We start from the raw sequence: 22,709 nt of genomic DNA on the forward strand, positions 1-22,709 counted from the left end.
ACAGCAGCGTGATGTGTAGCGCCGCTGCGGGGGTCGCCTTCCCTGCAGGTCCCCGGATCCAATATGGCGACGGGGACCTTCGGGGGCCTGCAGGGAGCTGGCTTCTTCACTGCCCGCAGAGCGCAGGCATGAGGAAGCCTGCAGCAGTGCCTGTGATAGATCGCTGATCTGTCACAGCGATCTGTGATGTGACAGATCAGCGATCTGTCACAGGACAGTGATGTCCCCATGGGACATTATAATAAAGTAAAAAAAGAGTGTAAAAATAATTAAAAAAAAAAAATATTCCCTAATAAATTCATTTTTTTAAAATAAAAAAACAAAAAAACAATAAAAGTACATATATTTGGTATCGCTGCGTCCGTAATGACCCACCCTATAAAACTGTCCCATTAGTTAACCCCTTCAGCGAACCCCTTAAAAATTAAAAATAAAAGCGAAGCAAAAATAATGATTTATTATCATACCGCCAAACAAAAAGTGCAATAACGCACAATCAAAAAGACGCATATAAATATCCATGGTAGCACTGAAAACGACATCTTGTCCCGCAAAAAACGAGCCACAGCACAGCATCATCAGCAAAAGAATAAAAAAGTTACAGCTCACAGAATAAAGCGATGCAAAAATAATAATTTTTTATATAAAAATTGTTTTTATTGCATAAAACTGCCACAACATAAAAAAATGACATAAATGAGGTATCACTGTAACCGAACTGACCCGAAGAATAAAACCGCTATATCAATTTTACCGCACGCGGAACGGTGTAAACGCACCCCCCAAAAGAAATTCATGAAAAACTGTTTTTTGTTCATTCTGTGTCCCAAAAATCGGAATAAAAAGCGATCAAAAATGTCACATGCCCGAAAATGGTACCAATAAAAACGTCATCTCGTCCCGCAAAAAATAAGACCTCACATGACTTGGTGGCTCAAAATATGGAAAAATTACAGCTCTCAATATGTAGTGATGCATAAACTATTTTTACAATAAAAAGCATCTTTTAGCGCATGACAGTTGCCAAAAATAAAAACCCACCATAAATAGTAAATCAAACCCCCCCCCCGTTATCACCCCCTTAGTTAGGGAAAAATTATAAATTAAAATTTTTTTTATTTATTTCCATTTTCCCATTAGGGCTAGGGTTAGGATTAGGGCTAGGGTCAGAGCTAGGTTTAGGGCTAGGGTTAGGGTTAGGGTTAGGTTTGGAGTTAGAATTGGGGGATTTCCACTGTTGTGGCACATCAGGGGCTTTCCAAGCGCGACATGGCGTCCTATCTCAATTCCAGCCAAAAAAGTTAAATGGCGCTGCTTCCCTTCCGAGCTCTGCCATGTGCACAAATAGTGGTTTACCCCCATATATGGGGTATCAGCGTGCTCAGGACAAATTGCACAATAAGTTTTGGGGCTTGTTACTCTTGGGAAAATAAAAGTTGGGGGTGAAAAGATCATTTTTGTGGAAAAAATATGATTTTTTTAATTGTACGGCTGTACGTTATAAACTTCTGTGAAGCCCTTGGGGGTTCAAAGTGCCCACCACATATCTAGATAAGTTCATTGGGGGGTCTAGTTTCCAAAATGGGGTCACTTGTGGGGGGTTTCCACTGTTTAGGCACATCAGGGGCTCTCCAAACGTGGCATGGTGTCCAGTCTGAATTCCAGCCAATTTTGCAGTGAAAAAGTCAAACGGCGCTCCTTCCCTTCCGAGCTCTGCCATGCGCCCAAACAGTGGTTCCCCCAAAATATTAGGTATCAGCGTACTCAGGACAAATTGCACAATAACTTTTGCAGTCCAATTTCTCCTGTTACCCTTGGTAAAATAAATTGAACCTGAAGTAATTTTTTTGTGAAAAAAAGTTAAGTGTTCATTTTTTTTAAACATTCAAAAAATTCCTGTGAAGCATCTGAAGAGTTAATAAACTTCTTGAATGTGGTTTTGAGCACATTGAGGGGTGCAGTTTTTAGAATGGTGTCACTTTTGGGTATTTTCTATCATATAGACCCCTCAAAGTCTCTTCAAATGTGATGTGGTCCCTAAAAATAAAATAGTGTTGTAAAAATGAGAAATCACTGGTCAACTTTTAACCCTTATAACTTCCTAACAAAAAAAATTGTGCTGATGTAAAGTAAACAGGTGGGAAATGTTATCTATTAAGTTTATTGAGTGCCATATCTCTGTGATTTAAGAGCATAAAAATTCAAAGTTGGAAAATTGCGAAATTTTCAAAATTTTCGCCAAATTTCCATTTTTTTCACAAATAAACGCACGTAATATGAATGAAATTTTACCACTAACATGAAGTACAATATGTCTCGAGAAAACATTGTCAGAATCACTGGGATCCATGGAAGCATTCCAGAGTTATTACCTCATAAAGGGACAGTGGTCAGAATTGTAAAAATTGGCCCGGGAGTTAACGTGCAAACCACCCTTGGTGGTGAAGGGGTTAAGTTTAGTAAGCAATGGGATGAACATAAAAGGCTTATAAGAGGACAAAGAAGTAGAATTATCTGATAAGATACAATATACCATTTCTGTTATTCACTTGTACTATTGATTTATGCAATTTTTGTTGAAAATATAGTTTCAACTTAAAGGGGCTGACCACTTTCAGGAAAGTGGGTGCTAAAATTTATGAAGTATTTAAAAATAAGAAACTCAGCTGTTAATCACCCTCGCAGGATCCAGAGCTGTCTCCACTCCGCTGCTCCAATCCCTATGATTTGTCTGCAGCGGTGATATTTGTCACTGAGTTACTGCTTGTGTACAGAGCGTATTGGCTATGTCAGTGTTCATGGTACACGCCGCTGAGTTCAATGCACGACCACTGAGCTAGAGCAGTAACGTGCGCTATTGACATGATGTCACCACTGCAGCCAAAACACCAGGACTGGAGAGCTCTCAGGGATCCTGCGCTGGATCCAGGGAGGGTGAGTACCTGTTGGGTTTAGTATTATTAGTTTAGGTATTTTACAAAATGTAGGTCTCATTTTCCTCAAAATGAACAACCCCTTTAAATGTTAAACTGAGAATAAAAAAAAATCACTGCAGTTTGGCTAACTTAATTTTTTTGACTTGGCTCAAAAGTAAAACATAATTTTTTTTATTGTAATAGATTTATTATATTATATCAGAATTTTTCTAGAATCCAGAATAATCATCTTTTCTTTGGTTTTCAGTCTTGCACTATAATATCAGCTCTGATATTAAAAGAAATAAAGGAACTCCAGCTAGATTCTACTTCTCTTCCAATGGAACAGCAGAGGTTTATTCAGGGAATATTGATCTCCGACAGAAATCGGAAAGCTGTAGAACACACCAAGCGTTCATGAGGGTGAGTTGGTAATGAAATAGAGGGAAATACATCAATTCATATGACCCTAGTCCATGGACAGGTTAGTATTCTGTGGCTGTTAGGACCTGCGAACCACTTCCTACCTGCTAGCAACCCGGCTCCTCTTTTGACTAGCCAACCTAGAACGTCATTATTGAGGTGTGACGCCGGGGTTGTTAGTAGGTACGAGAGGATTCCCAGAACCCCCATGGTGCAGCCACAAAATACATTCTGTGCCTTATAATTAAAAGCTATCAGTGCCTGTTATTATAAATCTGGACCGTCACCCAAATTTCCCACATTTTTAACGTTGACCAGATGAAGTGAACTGTGTCGTCTTCCAATACATTGTTGTAAATTTTGGGGAAATAATTTATCCTTTTTGATGTCCCACAAATCCCATTACCTTTTAATTTCATTGTGCTGATTCCTGAATATATAATTTTTATGGTTTTAGATGATATATTGGCAAATATGTTATTTGACCATAATTACATCAGATTTATATTAGTTGATGTGGAATGCCTTTTCCCACTGAGCATTATTTATTTTATCTATTATACTTTGCTTATATAGCACTATCATATTCCGCAGCGCTTTTCACACATTATCATCACTGTCCCAATGGGGCTCACAATTTAAATTCCTTATCAGTATGTCTTTGAAGTGTTGGAGGAAACCGGAGAACCCAGAGGAAATCCACGCAAACACGGAGAGAACATACAAACTCATTGTAGATGTTATCCTTAGCGGGTTTGAAGCCAGGACCCCAAAATAACAGTGCTAACCACTGATCCTTTGCCCAAGAAAAAAAATAAAAGAGTTTCCCGATCCTGTTCTGCCAAGACTAAGGACGGGTTTCCACCACCCAACTTGCAGTGATAAATGATCACTAATCAGCTAATTGTTTGCTGATGCATGGTCGTTTAATACCCTATTTAGACAGACAGACCACATTTTCCTATGCAAACAGAACAATCATTAATAGATCTTGTGAGCATAAGCTAACTATGGGTCCCGTTACATTTAGCGATGCACCAGCGATCCCGACCACGGTAAGACCAGGTCAGGATCGCTGGTGCATCACTAAATGGTCACTAGTGAGCTGCCAAGCAGGCAGATCTCAGCAGCGACGCAGCAGCTTGTCGGCGCCAGCAGGAAGCTGCCACCGAGAAACAGCCCAGGACGTTCTCCTGCGATCAGCGATAGCCAGCGGGGGAGCCGGTCGGAGGTAAGTATCACATGTAGCGATATCGCTAGCAATATCACTGCTGCGTCACAAAATCGGTGACGCTTTAGCAATAATGCTAGCGATATCGCTATGTGTAAAGCCCCCTTATGTTCTTGGCAGGACATGTCCTGTTTACACAGAGCATTCCCAGTTATGCTCTTACCTGATAATCAAGAAGTGTAAATCCAGCTGAAATAGAGATCGTCCTTTACCCCTGTTCCATCAGAGCCACCCTATCTATATGGGTATTGAATGCATCCACTATATGGATATTGAATACAGCCATTGAACAACTGCAGGTTGTCTACATACAAGCTGATCAGTGGTTGTTTAGACAGGTTGACCAGAATTCTATGTACACAAAAGCATCATTAATAGGATTGTTCTGTGCGCATAGAATATTATCATTAATGGAATGTTTATTGTTTACCCAGAATGACGTGCTTCTGAAAATTCCGATTTTAATTGATCCATGGTAGTTCGTTGAGTGGTTGCCGGCTTGTTTTCACAAACTGATCATGGGCAAATTAATGCTTGGTTCCAGTTATCGGCTCATCTCAATGCGCCTTTACAGAAACAGTTTAAAAAGAAGAACTCCCCATCCAATAGATGAATGTCTTAAAAATAGGATCCACACCTATAAGGCTAATATGACACATCCCACGATGGGACTGCCAATGTAATACAACCCTGTTTGACTCATAATAATATTAATATTTAGTATACCGTTCCAGTCCTTTTTTATGCACTAGAAAACTAGAGACCTCCACTGGATCTGTAAAAATGAAGACTGTGTGTGACTTACATTATTTTTTTACATTTTAAGTGCAAATGTATATGAAATACAGTATGCATGCCCGACTCATTTTCTTGTTTATGATATTATTTTGTTGTTTTTGAAAGAATGGATTTTGTTTTTAATGGAGCCTGGAAATTCTGCATATAAATGTATATTGCTGAATTTCTTAGGTCCAAATTGAATCCATTTTTATTAATATACCGTAGTTTAAAAAAAAAGTCTTTCTTTTAACACAAGACGATCCATTCCTGTAGAAAATTGCCTAAATGCATTGTCATGTTTTCTTGCTCATCGCAATTTATAAATTATCATATAATTATTCTTGCATTGAGAAAACTAAATATTCATGCAGTATATATTATGTTCACCTCTTGGTTTTGCAGCTGAAGCTCAAGCAAAGTAAATTAAAAGTAGATGACTTTTATCACAATTTTTATTCCTTGTAATATATTCCCGTTTCATTAAATCTGAAAGAAGAATAATTAATAGCCAATACATTTTCTTCATGAAATATGAGAAGACATTGACTGTGAATTATATTTCTTGCAGTTCTGGATGAAGATAAGTTGGTTGGGTTGTTAAATTTTTTTTCTTAATAATATGACTTACATTAAGCTCTTATAAAAATTAGGAACCTGCTGCTACATATTAAAAGATCTGGAGACAATTACGCGTATTGTCATATGGTGTCTCCATTGTGCACCCTAGAAAGTAAGTACGCTCCCCAAGGAGCATTGATTAATCTCACGTAGTCATGACATGTGTTTGGCAAAATTATCATGGATGATAATTCATTGGGAGACTCTGTGAAGCCCTTGGTTATGAGTTTTCAGTTTGACAAAATAACATGGTTTTAATCTCTTCTCTTTTAAGGCATGCAATTTTAAATTATAAATATAATAACTTTTTTGGGGAGTTATTTAAAGTTTTTAACAATTTTTTATTTTATCTATGTCCAAGTATGATCCTCAGCAATACTGAACAAACATTAGCAAAATCATGTAACTATTGCGTTTTGAATTATTCCAATAACAATATGGCCTATAATGATTAATATGGTATTTTTTTGTTTGTTTTTTTTCTATAGAAAGATGTAAGAGATATTTTGACCCCGATACATATGGAGTCTCACTATTATCTTGGAAAACATATTGTATACAAAAGAAATGTGGATGAATTCAAGCCCCTACAGCCAATTCTTCAGAAAAAAGATGGCGAAGAGCATATATTAAAAAAAGTGGTAAGAAAAATAGTTTTTTTATACTTAAAATGTGTGTTATTTAAGCTAAACCCACAATAAATTGTATGTCATTGAAATTGAAAAAAAAAAATTGTAGACTATTCAGAGACTAGAGGTGCATGTTGCTTTGAGAAACTTCACCGAAAGTGAATAAAACACTGTCACCGTTCCAAATGAGTACAATGAGAACTAATAATGAACATTTATTCTGGGTCAAGCATTGCCGGATTTATATTTCAGAAGGTTGTAGATGAAAATTGGCTACAGCCTTAGACTGCTCCTATCAAATAGGCCACAACTTCTTGGTCATCAAACACTCCACAGTCAGATTTCATTTCTAAAATATTTCTGCTGTGGCAAGAAGAAGCAGAACATTGCCGTGAAAGTCTCATAACATTCATCACCCTTTAAAACTTTTCCGGTGTTCCTCAATGGTCTCTAGATGTCTACTTAACATAAAAATACACACACTGTAAAAATGAAATACATCTTTTATGCTTGATCATATTTCGTGCCAACCAACGTAAACTCTGGGAGAACATAAAAACTCCTTGCAGATGTGCTCTTGGTGGGATCCAAACCCTGGATCCCAGTGCTGTAAAGCAACAGTGGTGGTAATCATTGAGCCACTGTGCTGCCCATCATAGTCTTTCTTCATCAGCGACTATCCCCCATGGCCAACTTACAAGCACAGGTTTACTTTGCTAAAGTGAAATCCAGTTCAAAGTTTGGGCATTTTATCCTAAGAATTGGATTCGGAATATTATGGGTATGATAGGGTAGTTGCATAGAAGATAAGTGGAAGGGAACATAATCTAGTAAACTCTCACTTTTTTGACCATCTGTCATTAGTGTTATATTTAGCAATAGTTATCCTACCTGATATGATTCATAGAAGAGTTACTATAGCACAAAGTTACCAGAGAACTTAAAGTTGGCTGTAGTGAAAAAAAACACCAGGAGTGATGCATAGAGTTGAGCGAAACGGGTCGAAAAAATTCAAAAGTCGCCGACTTTTGGCAAAGAAAGGTTTCATGAAACGAAACCCGACCCTAGGATGAGGTCGGCCACGAGGTCGGCGACTTACACGCCAAAGTCGCGTTTCAAAAGTTTGTTTTGCGCTCTTTTTCAGCCAATCAGGATCCACGGACACTGTGGGAAACGTGATGACATAGGCAGGGGTCACCACCATCTTTCAGAAGGGCATGCAAGTGATTGGCTTGCTTTGGTGGGCGTCACAGGGGTTATAAAAGGGCGTGCACGCCGACCGCCATCTTACTTCTGCCGATCTTAGCATAGGGAGAGGTTGCTGATTCTGTAGGGAGAGCGTTAGGCAGGGAAGAAGTAAAAAAAAAAAACTGCTTCTGCTGCTAGCGATTTTGCCTGTACAACACACCAGTCACTGTGTGTGCAGTGCAAGGGGAGGCTATATTGTGGTGGATCAGCGGAGTTGGTTGTTAGGCTGCCTTCTAAGGCTTCCTGACAGCTGCATTGCTGTTTCCCCACTGCTCTGCAAACTGCTTTCTTAAAAGCAATCCCAATTTTTTTTTTGTCCTGCTGAGGTACTGAGCGTGCATTTTTTCACACCATACAGCGGAGTACGCGCCTCACACAGTACCGTGTAACGGCTGTTATCACAGCCACAGTGAAGCTATCTGTGTGTCACTGTGGAAGGATAAGTGGAGGACTTGTTCCGTTCTTACAGACCTACACTCTAGGGAGATTCCTATTCTGCCCAATTCTACATACATCTTGTAGTTTGTGATACACTAGCCAATTTCTGCCTGTGACATAGCGCTCTGATATTCATTGGGCCTCACACAATCCAAAAGTGTCCAGTGTCCACAAGTGTCTGCAGAAATTCAAAATCTCCCTTATCCTGTAGTCACTTTTTTCACACCTGTGCCATCGAGCCTGTGACATAGCGCTCTGATATTCAGTGGGCCTCACACAATCCAGTGTCCAGTGTCCACAAGTGTCTGCAGAAATTCAAAATCTCCCTTATCCTGTAGTCACTTTTTTCACACCTGTGCCATCGAGCCTGTGACATAGCGCTCTGATATTCAGTGGGCCTCACACAATCCAAAAGTGTCCAGTGTCCACAAGTGTCTGCAGAAATTCAAAATCTCCCTTATCCTGTAGTCACTTTTTTCACACCTGTTGCATCGAGCCTGTGACATAGCGCTCTGATATTCAGTGGGCCTCACACAATCCAAGTGTCCAGTGTCCACAAGTGTCTGCAGAAATTCAAAATCTCCCTTATCCTGTAGTCACTTTTTTCACACCTGTGCCATCGAGCCTGTGACATAGCGCTCTGATATTCAGTGGGCCTCACACAATCCAAGTGTCCAGTGTCCACAAGTGTCTGCAGAAATTCAAAATCTCCCTTATACTGTAGTCACTTTTTTCACACCTGTGCCATCGAGCTTGTGACATAGCGCTCTGATATTCAGTGGGCCTCACACAATCCAAAAGTGTCCAGTGTCCACAAGTGTCTGCAGAAATTCAAAATCTCCCTTATCCTGTAGTCACTTTTTTCACACCTGTGCCATCGAGCCTGTGACATAGCGCTCTGATATTCAGTGGGCCTCACACAATCCAAGTGTCCAGTGTCCACAAGTGTCTGCAGAAATTCAAAATCTCTCTTATCCTGTAGTCACTTTTTTTCACACCTGTTGCATCGAGCCTGTGACATAGCGCTCTGATATTCAGTGGGCCTCACACAATCCAAAAGTGTCCAGTGTCCACTAGTGTGTGCAGAAAATCTAAATCTCCCCTGTCCTATAGACACCTTGTACCTTGTTTTACATTACTATATAGTTTGTTGGATTTTGTCTACATTTCTACCAAAAATGAGGAAGGCTGGTGGAAGAGGCCGTGGAATTGGGCGGGCGTTGGCAGCTGGTAATGATGGTGTTGGTGGTGGATCTGATGGTAGTGGCAAAAGCAAAATAGGACCGAATGCAGGAGGTGTTGAGCTTGCGTCATCGTCTGGCTCCATAAGGCTTCGAAGGCTTAGTTTTCTAGGAGTTGGCAAACCGCTTTTAAAGCCAGAGCATCAGGAAAAAGTTTTGTCTTACATTGCTGACTCAGCCTCCAGCTCTATCGCCTCCTCTTCTGAAGTTGTAAAAAGTGAAAGCACTGAGTCGTCATTGGAGGCTCATGTTCATGAACCACACCTTTCCTTGTGTCCTTCACCCCAACCAAGATTGAAGGATGACGCAGGCCATACTACTGATTACTCCATGGAGCTGTTTTCACATACCATGTCTGAATTATCAAGTGAAATGGTGAATTACCCAGGCCAAGATGAATCTGACATGGAGTGCACTGATGCACAGCCGCTGATAGATGATTCTGCTGGTACATTCACTCAGAGCACTACATTGTCCTCGCAGTGTACAGAGCCAGATTCTGACCCTGATGAGACTCAGGTGCCCCTTCCCGCACACTATGCCACCATACACGGTGACACAGAGGAAGGTGCACATGACATTGAAGAGGAGGTGATGGATGACCCAGTTGTTGACCCAGATTGGCATCCATTGGGGGAAGAGGGTGCTGCTTCCAATAGCTCAGATGAGGAGCATCCACAGCAGACATCGACATCGCAACAGCTGTTATCTGGCAGGCCCGGAGCACTCCAAAGACAGGTTCCAAAAATCAAAAGAGTTGCTGGACAGCTTGTCCAGAGGGTCAAAACATCACAGCGTGCTAGGCCGCAAAATGTCTGCCAAAGTAGGAAGAGTGCAGTGTGGCACTTTTTTGAACAAAATCCTCATGATCAGGCCAAGTTTATCTGTAAGAAGTGCGCAAAGACCTTTAGCCGAGGGAAAAATCTGAAAAATTTGAATACCAGTTGCATGCTTAGACATTTAACCAGCATGCACTTGCAAGCGTGGACACAACACCAAACCTCAAGTGCCACATGTGCAACTGATCACAAAGAAGGTAGTCAGCAACGCTACATTGTTTCCCCCACTGTAAGCCCACCAGTTAGCACAGCAGCAAATGTTGAGGTGTCGTTGCAAGGCCACAGCAGTCAGGGAATCCCACTGTTATATCAACGAAATACTGAATCTAGGCCATCAGAAAGAACACCAACTCCATCACCATCATCAACCCTCTCTCAGTCCGCCCTGTCCACCGCTACTTCCACCATATGCAGCTCTCAAGTCCAGCTCACCCTCCCAGACACTATGAGTAGGTCAAGAAAGTACTCAGTCTCTCATCCGCTTACACTGGGTTTGAACGCCCACATTGCCAAACTAATCTCGTTTGAGATGATGCCCTATCGGTTGGTGGAAAGCGCAGCTTTCTGCGAACTCATGGCCTATGCAGTACCACGCTATGACCTACCCAGTCGCCACTTCTTCTCTCGCAAAGCCATCCCAGCCCTCCACCATCATGTAAAAGACCGCATTGTCCATGCACTCAAGCAGTCAGTGAGTGGAAAGGTGCACCTCACAACTGATGCGTGGTCCAGTCGGCATGGCCAGGGCTGTTACGTGTCCATCACTGCGCACTGGGTTAATGTGGTGGATGCAGGGTCCACAGGGGACAGCGGTGGTGGGACAGTGCTGCCTAGCCCACGGTATAGGAAACAGTTGGCTGTAGGCGTTCCACCCTCCTCCAGAAGCGAAAGCTCGCCCACAGAGTGCAGTCGTACGAGCACTCCATCTGCAGCTGCCATTGTTGCACACGAGGTGTCCCCCTATCGAGCAGCTAGTGGAAAGCGTCAGCAGGCTGTGTTGCAGATGATGTGTTTGGGCGACAGACACACCGCCGAGGTGCTGGCCGAGTACTTGAAGCGACAAACTGAGTCAAGGCTGGGCAGTGTACATCTTGAGGCAGGCAAGGTAGTTAGTGATAACGGCCGTAATTTTGTGGCAGCCATAGCCCTTTCAAAACTCAGCCACATACCTTGCTTGGCTCACACCTTGAACCTGGTGGTGCAGTGCTTCCTCAAAAATTATCCGGAGTTAACAGCCCTGCTCCAGAAGGTGCGAAGACTGTGCGCGCACATCCGCCGGTCGCCTGTACACTCCATTCGTATAAATGTAAGATAAATCCAATGATCATAGTGGGTATATAATCAATACCAAATACAAAATTACCCAATTTACACACCCACAATTAGTGCAGACAGAAGAGACCAACTGTAATACTAAGATCATAGACAAAAGGCAAACACAGTCATAAGGTCAAAGATAAAACTAGAGTATTTTATTAGTACAAAATTACATACAGACAGACAAATGGAGATGGGGGCTGGAAGATGTAAAGGTCATTCAGACTGCATCGTATGCCCCTTGATAAAGGCACGCCGAAACGCGCGTCGGGGCGGGTGGGACGTGGAGGAAGGCAGCCATTTCATTTGCAGGTATTTGTGCTTCCACTATGTCTTTCTAGGCACAATTATTTGTCACTCATGTGCCTGGCTTATATGGCCATAGCCGGGCCCTATTGACTCTATTCATGGTATGCTTCTTGTTGTGCTATTATGCACATATGGCTGCAGTGCTGGTTATTTGAATTTGACAGTGATGCCAGATACCTGCGGTTTATTTCTTCCTGCCATTGTGCATATATGATTCTTGTTATGATATTATGTCATATCTGCCTTCCCACACACCTACCCTGGGCTTCATATATGCAGTCTGAATGACCTTTACATCTTCCAGCCCCCATCTCCATTTGTCTGTCTGTATGTAATTTTGTACTAATAAAATACTCTAGTTTTATCTTTGACCTTATGACTGTGTTTGCCTTTTGTCTATGACTCCGTTCGTATGCAGAAGCTGCAGCGATTGCTCCACCTTCCCAACCACTGCCTCATTATCGACATTGCAACAAGGTGGAACTCCACCCTGCACATGGTGGAGCTGCTGTGCGAGCAGAGGCAGGCCATAATGCATTTGTGGGAGGATACACGGCCAGGCACTTTGAGAGCAGACATGGAGTTGACAGGTGTGCAGTGGTCGAAGCTGAAAGACCTCTGTAAAGTCCTTCAGTGTTTTGAGGAATGCACACGGCTGGTAAGCGCAGACGACGCCATCCTAAGCATGAGCATCCCACTTATGCGTCTGCTCATGCAAACTTTGACGCACCTTAAGGAGCAGGCGTCTGCAGCCAATGTTGACGAGGAGGAAGAGGTGGAGGGAATCCTTGATGACATTCAGCCATTGTCTGCTCAGGGACCTCTCCTGGACGAGTTGGAGGAAGAAGAGGAGGAGGAGGATGATGATGGGGATGATTACTTAGGGGAGGAGGATGCATCTCGTGGGGCAAGTGAAAATGTTGGCGTGGCAAGGTCTGGTACAGGGTTTGTGCGTGACTGGAGGGATGTGGATTTGCCAGAAAGTGCTCCTCCAACCAGCACTCGCAGTGCATCATTGACACCGGGAACATTGGCCCACATGTCAGATTATGCCTTGCGGATCCTAAAAAGGGACCCCCGCATGGCCAAAATGATGAACGATGACGACTACTGGTTGGCCAGCATCCTGGATCCACGCTATAAAGGCAAATTACAAAACATCATGCCACAGGAGAACCTTGACCTAATATTGGCTAATAAACAAGCAACTCTGGTAAATCGGTTGCTTGAGGCATTCCCAGCACACAGCAGCGGTGATGGTTCTCACACGAGCCGTACGGGCCGGGGGCAGCTTGGCAGAGGTGTTCATGGTGCACACAGCAGAAGTGGTGTTGGAGACAGGGGTTTCATGACAATGTTGTGGACTGATTTTTCAAGTACCGCTCACACAACTGGTAATACAGCATCGATGGAAAGTGACAGGAGACAGCAGTTGTCAACTATGGTTACAAACTACTTTTCCTCCCATATCGATGTTCTCCCACACAGGTCATTCCCCTTTGACTATTGGGCCACTAAACTGGACACCTGGCCTGAATTGGCACAATATGCCTTACAGGAGCTCGCTTGCCCAGCTGCAAGTGTGCTATCGGAAAGAGTCTTCAGTGCAGCTGGATCAATCCTGACAGAAAAAAGGACCCGTCTGTCAACCCAAAATGTGGATGATCTAACCTTCATTAAAATGAACCATGCATGGGGTTCCAAGGATTTTGTCCCACCTTCCCCTGATGACACATAGGGTGACAGAAAAATGGCTTGCTTTGGTCCACCTCTTCCTGGGCCTTGACCTATTTCGCCTTTTGCATCAGCTCAATGTCCAACATCAACATATGCCACTTTCTAAAACTCCCTAACTGTGCTGCCTCCCCCCCACCTAGCGCACGACACCGTGCGAGTGCCGTTGCCCTGGACAGGTGGGTAGGCCGACTCTTGGGCGCGGGCACTGGCACAGGGTCCCTCATAGTGCAATCAAGTGTCTCTGACGGTGGTGGTGCACACCCGCCATCAGACACACCGCCGTACTATGAGGGGCCCAGTGCCAGTACCGACGCCCACGAGTGGGCGCCCCTTGCTTGGGCAGGGCCCCAGCATTTGCAATCTTTACCTCTCCCTGCTCCTCCGCTGTGTAGTCTGGGCCGTCAAATCCATACTGTGCCTGACACCGTGTGAGCCTGCCTCCTGATGTATAGACATATCTTTTGAATGTGTACGCTATCCATACATGTTATCTGGGGATACGGTACCCTTTCTCACCTTTGTGCAATCACGTGCAAGCCATACTGGGCCTAACACCGTCTGAGCCTCCCTCCTGATGTATAGACATATATTTTGAATGTGTACGCTATCCATACATGTTATCTGGGGATACGGTACCCTTTCTCACCTTTGTGCAATCACGTGCAATCCATACTGGGCCTTACACCGTCTGAGCCTGCCTCCTGATGTATAGACATATATTTTGAATGTGTACGCTATCCATACATGTTATCCGGGGATACGGTACCCTTTCTCACCTTTGTGCAATCACGTGTAATCCATACTGGGCGTGAGAACGGCTGGCGAGCTGTTAAGCAAGCTACAGCACCTGTGGTTTGCACACGTAAGTTTTTCATTTTTTCAGGAATGACGGTTAGGCCTAATTCTGGAACTGCGGTTGACCTGCACTTACTGGGAAATCATCGTTCGCGGGTAATAATATCAGTGATCCCCATCACTAACGTTGTTCAGCGGGTTATCTGCACCTGTAAGCGACAAACGCTGGCCTTTTCAGTGTAGCGCACATGCAGCCATGGACATGTAAGGGCATGACACACCAGTTATTGGCCAATCTCATGTGCCAGAGCCTCACGTGTCCCTCTAGTAAGCCGGACTCGGACCGCGGGGCATGACGGAGTCTCGTTCGTTAACGGAATTAAGCTTGCAATGTGTGCATCTGTTCTGTAGCTGGCATGGTTGAGGTTTCCCAGGTGGAGTCGAATTTAACCGTAGGCTCCACTCCTGGTGGTGCCCTTCTGGACATTCCTTTAAGGTTCAGCTTTGCAACCATACTGCCCACGTAAAACAAACACTTTGCCTTCATGAACGCTGTTTGGAGGGTCATGACTCGTGGGAATAACACCGCCCAATCAGTTAACCTGCTAGTGAGATCCTTTGTTGCTCCCAAGCATGACATCACACTCCCTAGGAAGAAGGTAATGCCATTGTGGCGACCGTACTCCTGGGGGCGACACAAGTGCACTGATGCCCAGCCACTGCTCGATGAATCTGCTGGTACATTGACCCAGATCACTACATTCCCCTCGCACGCTACACGGCCTGAATCTGACCCTGATGAAACTCAGGTTACCCTTCCCATATACAGTTACATCTTACACAGTGACAAAGAGGAAGCTGCAGATGAAAGTGCAGGTTCGGCCCACCCGCCATCAGACACACCACCGTACTATCAGGGGCCCTGTGCCAGTGCCGTCGCCAGCGAGTGGGCCCCCCTGCTTGCTCAGGATCACAGCACTTGCAAGGTTGAAATACTGTGCAGTGAGATGGAAGATGGGGACGACGAGGAGTCCAGACTAGTACAGGGATTCCCTAGCGAGGAGACTTATTTGATTGTTTTCAATGTTGGGACAGCAATTTTTGGGGAGCACTATACTCTGGAGAATGATAGATGGGGCCCACCATACACTGGAACATTCCAAAGGTGGACATCAGACACTGGAGCAGCATTTACAGGGCCCATTATACACTAGAGCATTAAAAATGGGGCCCATTATGTTTGGAGCATTATTTGGGCCCATAAGACAGTGGAGCTTCATCCATGGGGACCAACATATACTGTAGCATTATGTGGAGCTCATCATATACTGTTTCAAACATTATATGGGACTAGAGTTGAGCGACTTTGGTCGGATCGGGTTTCGTGAAACCCGAATGAAACAAAATAAGTTTCAGATGAAACTCGTCCGACTAGAGCAAAAAAAGTCGGAGTTTCGTCCGACTTTTATTTCCCATTAACTTGCATTGGGGTCGGGTTTCGGACGAAACTCCGACTTTGTTTTGCTCTAGTCGGACGAGTTTCATCTGAAACTTATTTTGTTTCATTCGGGTTTCACAAAACCCGATCCGACCAAAGTCGCTCAACTCTATATGGGACCAATGATTCTGTATGGAGAAATAGATGGGCCTCGTCATGAGATGTAAAAAGTGAAGTATTTTTCATTGTACAATACCGCTATTTCTCTGCCGTATCGGAGCATGATGAGTTGTGGTATGTGTTAAAGGGGCGCTCTTTCGCCCAGGGCACATGAAAACCTGGAGCCAGCCCTACCCCCCCACAACTTTAGCCAAATAACCCCCATCTTTCAGTGCGTAACTTGTATTATGAAGTTAATTAAGGTTGACAAGCTTAAGTAAGAAGAATTGATGCTTTTGGCATTCAAATGAGCACTGTAGGTGTGTTTCCTGTCCTCCTCTCACTGCCGACTTTTATTCCCCATTGACTTACATTGGGTTTCGTGTTTCGGGACGACCCCGACTTTTCCCTATAATCGGCCGATCTTGCTCGACCCGACTTTTGGAAAAGTTGGGTTTCACGAAACGAAACTCGACCCTAAAAAACCAAAAGTCGCTCAACTCTAGTGATGCATCAAAACTGGCGTTGCTCACACTGGTCTTGAGGGGACATGCTGAAGTCAAACAATCCTGATTCATTAAGACACATATGAGTGTCAGATTCCACCCCCTGTCCCACCTCAGTTCAACCCATTTTACCAGGGCTAGGAGAAACCGGCGTGAAAATGGCAAAAGTAGCAAAATTTAGACCTAAATTTTGTGCTTCTTCTAAGCTTTTGGGAAAGAATTTTGGTGTGATAGCTTTAATGAATCCTGCCCACCATTTGTACAGGAATGCATAGCAACACACCAGTTAGAGTGCCCATACTGACCCATGTCCACTGCGAAACATGCCAAGAATTGCCACTAATAGTCACATTGGCCGGGTGTGTAAAAGATGCCAGCAGGAGGCAGTTTACAAAGAGGCCGTTAAGTGTAGTATGATGATCTGAGAAATTCTTGGTTCATGTAGCATGTAGCACCTACCATGACATTTTGTAGACCAAGTACATCGTTTCATAGCAGCAGTCATTTTTTTTTAATGGAGGTGGCCTCTTTCTGCAGGATACAGCCACACTAAAAAAGTTATTATGGAATGGTTTGAAAAAATGATGAAGAGGTCATGGTGTTTACTTGACTATAGAGATGAACGAGTCTCCAAAATATAATTTTGGGCATATTCGCTTTGATCGACCTGCAGATTTGTTTTGGTCCAAACCAAGTCTACCTCAATGACTTTCATTGTGCTACAAGTTTTTTCAACACCCTCAAGCAAAAAATATTGAGGTCCAGCAAGGGGATAGTTTATAAAACTAGACTCACACCGCTCCTTTCACCCTCTTATATGTGCTGTCACCTTGGCCCCCCACTCTTGATTTTCTGTTCACTCTCTCCAGTCTTTGGATGACTCTTTGGTCCTCTCCTGGTGCTAGATAATCCTCGTAGTTTTTTTTAACCTTTTTCCATCCCTCAGAAACATCCAGCTAAGTGCTGCCTGTCTGTCTGCAATTTTGCTAGATTAGTGCAAACTGAATTGTTGAATCGTTATGAATTAATTTGCTCCTTCTAATCAAGTCCCATACTTCAAAACTCAAGCTTACAATTTGCAGAACTAAAAGGATATGCCTCTAATACATTGATGCCAGATTTTGCAGAACACCTTCAGTAGTTTTCTGGAGTCTGTGCCTTAAGGGGCCGGATTTAGGCTTCATGGATGGACTTATTGGTAGGGTGGTTTTAATGTTATGGCAGATCTGTTTTCTACAGCCTTAATCCATATACTGCAAAATAAAATCAAGTTGATTATATACATTTACATTAAACCCCTATTTTATCACTAAAAATTATTACTGTCATCAAAATAACTTCACCAGATTATACGTCTTCCCTTTCAAGAGCTATGTAAAAAGAACAGTAATTTCTTAACAGTGTTACGATGAGGTTAAAGTAAAGGGAAAGGGATAGATGATCCTCCTGGGACACCAGAGAACTGGTAGACCTTCTGATTTCTTTTGAACTGAGAGAAACATATGGAGAGGGAGTCATAGCTTGTTCCTGGCACTTGCTTCATTGGGTGGTAAGGGATAATATCAAGTCTTGTGCAGCTGTTGCAAAGCTCTACGTGCGGCTTCTAAATGTCATGAAGATATCCCTCCCGGCAGCTTGTGTCTATTACACGGCATACAAAATGGTTTTGCATTGTTATTTTTTGTTGCTATAATGTCTGCGCAAAGCAAAAATGCATATTATTACTGGGTAAATTGGAACAATATGCAGTAATGTGCCGATTTATTAATGTAGCCAAGTGCTACTTACTTGAGCATTATGCTATATGCTTGATGAGTATTTCATCAGTATTTGTATGCCAAAACTAGAAGTGTCTCCAAAACACAACAGGTGTCAATTTGTGATGAGCGAACGTGCTTGCATAGTGTTATCCGAGCATGCTTGGGTGCTAACCAAGAGTCTTCAGTGAGCTTGAAAAATATATTGGAGTCCCCGCTCCCGCATGTCTCGCTGCTGTTTGGTAGCAGAACACATGCAGCGATTACCTAACAAACATGTAATCCCTGCATGCGTTGCGACTGTTGACCAACCTGAGAGACATGCAGCCGCAGACTCAAACCTTCGACCATGCCAAAGACACTTGGTTAGCACACGACCATGCTCAGATAACACCTTATACAAGCACATTCGCTCATCACTAATATTTATTACCATATATTCTCGAGTATAAGTCGACCCGTGTATAAGCCGAGGCACCTAATTTTGCCACGAAAAGCTGGGTAAGCTTATTGACTCGAGTATAAGCCGTCCTGTCCTGGTATGCATGGCTCCCCCGTCCCTGTATGCACGGGCTCCTTATCCCCTATCTTTGTATGCATGGCTCCCCAGTCCCTGTCCTTGTATGCATATTTGAGATATATGAGAATTTTTAAATGAGACTTTAATTTTAATCTATCATTATAGATAGTGTAAAAGTTTGCCTTTCCAATGATTTCCATATCTGACAATTCTCTCATTTTCAAAACTTTCAAAGTCTTTAATAGGTTGTTACTAGAGTTGAGCGACTTTGGTCGGATCGGGTTTTGTGAAACCCGAATGAAACAAAATAAGTTTCAGATGAAACTCGTCCGACTAGAGCAAAACAAAGTCGGAGTTTCGTCCGAAACCCGACCCCAATGCAAGTCAATGGGAAATAAAAGTCGGACGAAACTCCGACTTTTTTTGCTCTAGTCGGACGAGTTTCATCTGAAACTTATTTTGTTTCATTCGGGTTTCACGAAACCCGATCCGTCCAAAGTCGCTCAACTCTAGTTGTTACTATTAAAGTCAAGGTCTTTATAATATGGATGCTTCATAAGGTGTAAAATAAGCTCACTAGGAGACCTCTGTATTTGTCAAAATATGTCAAGAAACCTGTAAGCTTTTTATGAAGTGGTGTACATGATGGATGGCAGATGGCACTTTTGCTGTTGCTTAATTAATAACATTTGACTTGCATGAAAGTCATCATGTATCTTTTAATTTGCTGTCTATACAAGAGAAAGTGTCGAGCGCTCATAGACAAAACTGCTCCAAAATAATTTAATTTACTAATATTCTTCCTACGCATCATTATATTGTGTAAGATTTTGGTAACGCATTTTACAAGAATTATGTACAAGTAGTAGCACGTGCATCCTGATTTATAAACACCTGGCTTTACTTATATGAGTTTCCGCTTTGTAGCATCCTGAAACCAGATGGTTCAATATCACTGGTGACAGATTCAATTTAAATCTTCCTGGAAACTGTGACTTGCCAATCCCGATGTGATGAGTGCTCCGTGGATGATTTAACGGCTACCATTTGTACAAGTCATAATACTATTCCAAATTTACATTTTATTTATTCATAAGTTCTGGTGTTTGATATACTGTATCTCTCTGCTCACTCTATAAAGGGAAGCTATCATCATTAAATTACCTACTGTGTAAATCATTTTTTTTTACAATTTCATAAAAATGTTAACTATGCATTCTTCATATCACTATCTTTATTAAAAAAAATATAATCTTGCAATTTTCACACTGGCCACTGGGGCCTTAAGGTACTGTCACACTTAGCGATGCACCAGCGATCCCGACAATGATATGACCCGGTCAGGATCGCTGGTGCATCACTAAGTGGTCGCTAGTGAGCTGCCACACAGGCAGATCTCACCAGTGACATAGCAGCGGTCGGCGGTCGCTACTTACCTGTCAGATGAGGCGATGAAGACGTCCTCCTACCTGCGTCCACTTATCGCTCGTCGCCACAGCAGGAAGCCCAGCAGGAAGCTGACGACGAGAAACGGCCCATGCCATTCTCTTGCGATCAGCGATAACCAGCGGGGGAGCCGGTCGGAGGTAAGTATCACACATAGCGATATCACTAGCAATATCGCTGCTGCGTCACAAAACCAGTGATGTTATAGCGATATTGCTGGCGATATCGCTTAGTGTGACGGGCCCTTTATAGACTCTTAACTTCCTTTCCTTTTAGGAAGAGTTTACAATAGTTTTCTTATCAGAAGTGATTACAATAATAATTAACATCTAAACACAAAGCTGACATCACAGGATACAACAATCACAATAGGTGATATCACAGCTGACTCTGTTCCCTTCCCTTCATAATGACCTTTGTATTGGAACCTCTAATCAACATGTGCAAGGGATAGGATTGGGGCCTAACATTGTGACTAAGGCACATGTATTGTTTCCTGATTCAAAATTAAATATGAGTCTAAAAAAGCCCCAGTGGCCAGCTGGGAAATTGAAAGGGTTCTATTTTTATTTTTAATATGGATTGTACTATGTAAAATGAAATAAATAAATAGAATTATATAGTAGCACAATACCTGATTTTTATGTCACTTGTCAAAAATTATCTTGAACTTTTCAGATATGTCCAAGATGGGTGGTGGAGGTTTAAGATGCCTTAGCTTTAATTTTGGTCCACTACATAATAACAATGAAATAATCAATATTGCATAAAACTTCTTATAAAAAAGTTGGTTGATTTAAAGGGAACCTGTCTGTAGAGGCATGAGGCTCAGTGGGTGCTCTTGTCCGCTGGCTCAGCTTTAGAAAGATCGCATGGACCAGGGCTCATCCCAAAGAATGCCAGTACTCCTTTTCTGTGGGAAGAATACTAATAAGACAACACAGGGTGAGGGTAAAACAGTGTGGTAGTACTTTATTGAACCACCAACAGACAAGAACACATAGTACAGTCCCAACAATTACATAAGATGGTGCAAGTGGATGGAGTCTCACCCTTCCACTGGCTCGCCGGGATTAGAGCAGGTGCAACTTTGGGGCATCCAGAGCCAACTACCCTAACCAGTGGCACCCTGCTTTGGGCAGGCACCCACAGTGAGGTTACAGTTGCAAAGTTAGGAAGCTGACAGTCCATTGAGGCAAGGTGCCAGGTGACCTGATTGTCCCAACCTGGTTTCTCCAAGCGTCTCTGTGGGTTAAGTGGTGGTTAATGGAGCAGATTTATATTCCTCAAGCTGGAGCCATGATCCCTTAAAATATATGAAAAAAGGGGAATGGGGAACGGGAGAAGTCAGCTCACCATTTGCAATCTCTTATCACGAATAAGTGACACGCACTGAGCCGCTTGGGCTTGGGTGTGCAAGTTCCAAAGAATGAAGAAAAACAAGTACTCCAGCATAGGAAAATATAAAACTTTGTCTTTAATGGAAAAAATTCATAAAAACAGGCACAATGCGGACAACATATAGATCCCAGAGAGCTACCATCCGACGCGTTTCAACACTCCTGTCTTAATCATGGTTAGTCTGCACACGTGGTCAAAATTGTTGGTACCCCTCGTTTAATGACACAAAAACCAACAATGGTCACAGAAATAAATTGAAATCTAACAAAAGTAATAATAAATCAAAAATATATGAAAATGAACAAAATGAAAGTCAGACATTGCTTTTCAACCCTGGTTCCACAGATTTTTTAAAAAATAAAACACATGAAATAGAAAAACAACATAGCCTCGAAAAGGAAGAGTAACTTCCCACATTGACACTAAAATTGTACCAAAATACCAGACCTATAATATTGATCCATCAAGTCATAAATTTGGGTTGCATACCTATGCTCCCATAGAGTATAAATAGTCAGGATCAGAAGAAATAAAATTAATATAATACTTTATTGGGGAAAAAATAACATTTAAATAAACAGTTAAATATATTTGTGAGAGACACTAGACAGACAAATAGAGACAACCAGAGTTAAAGCGGCACTAATTGCTTATATGATCCTTTTTAAAAGGCGGCAATCTCTATATATAAAAGTGAATGTATGTTTGTATGTGTGTGTGTATCACTAACCAATCACGAATCATCTTTCATTTTACCAGAGCTGTTCAAAAGAAGTTGAGCCGTGATTGGTTGCTATGAGCAACAGGTTTCCTTGCAACCAATCACTAAGCATCTCTCATTTTACCAGAGCTGGTTAAAAGTAGCTGAGCTGTGATTGGTTGCTATGAGCAAGTTTTCCCACTTGACAACACCTCAGCAGACACTGACATGGTGGGAGAAATCTAGCATCCCCGGGAACATA

The 22,709-nt window shown here is 42.7% G+C and overlaps 1 protein-coding gene across 1 annotated transcript in view; it reads left to right on the forward strand.

The window, feature by feature from the left end:
• ITGA4 (integrin subunit alpha 4) overlaps positions 1-22,709 on the forward strand; it is a 238,913-nt gene that overhangs the window by 148,107 nt on the left and 68,097 nt on the right. The window contains exons 15-16 of the mRNA XM_073577489.1: positions 3,184-3,338; positions 6,456-6,608. Of these exons, the coding sequence (XP_073433590.1) occupies positions 3,184-3,338; positions 6,456-6,608 (308 nt within the window). The remainder of the gene's footprint in view (positions 1-3,183; positions 3,339-6,455; positions 6,609-22,709) is intronic.

Source organism: Dendrobates tinctorius, unplaced genomic scaffold (genome assembly GCF_039654945.1).
Source record: "Dendrobates tinctorius isolate UK_male_01 unplaced genomic scaffold, ASM3965494v1 ptg000056l, whole genome shotgun sequence".
NCBI lineage: Eukaryota > Metazoa > Chordata > Amphibia > Anura > Dendrobatidae > Dendrobates > Dendrobates tinctorius.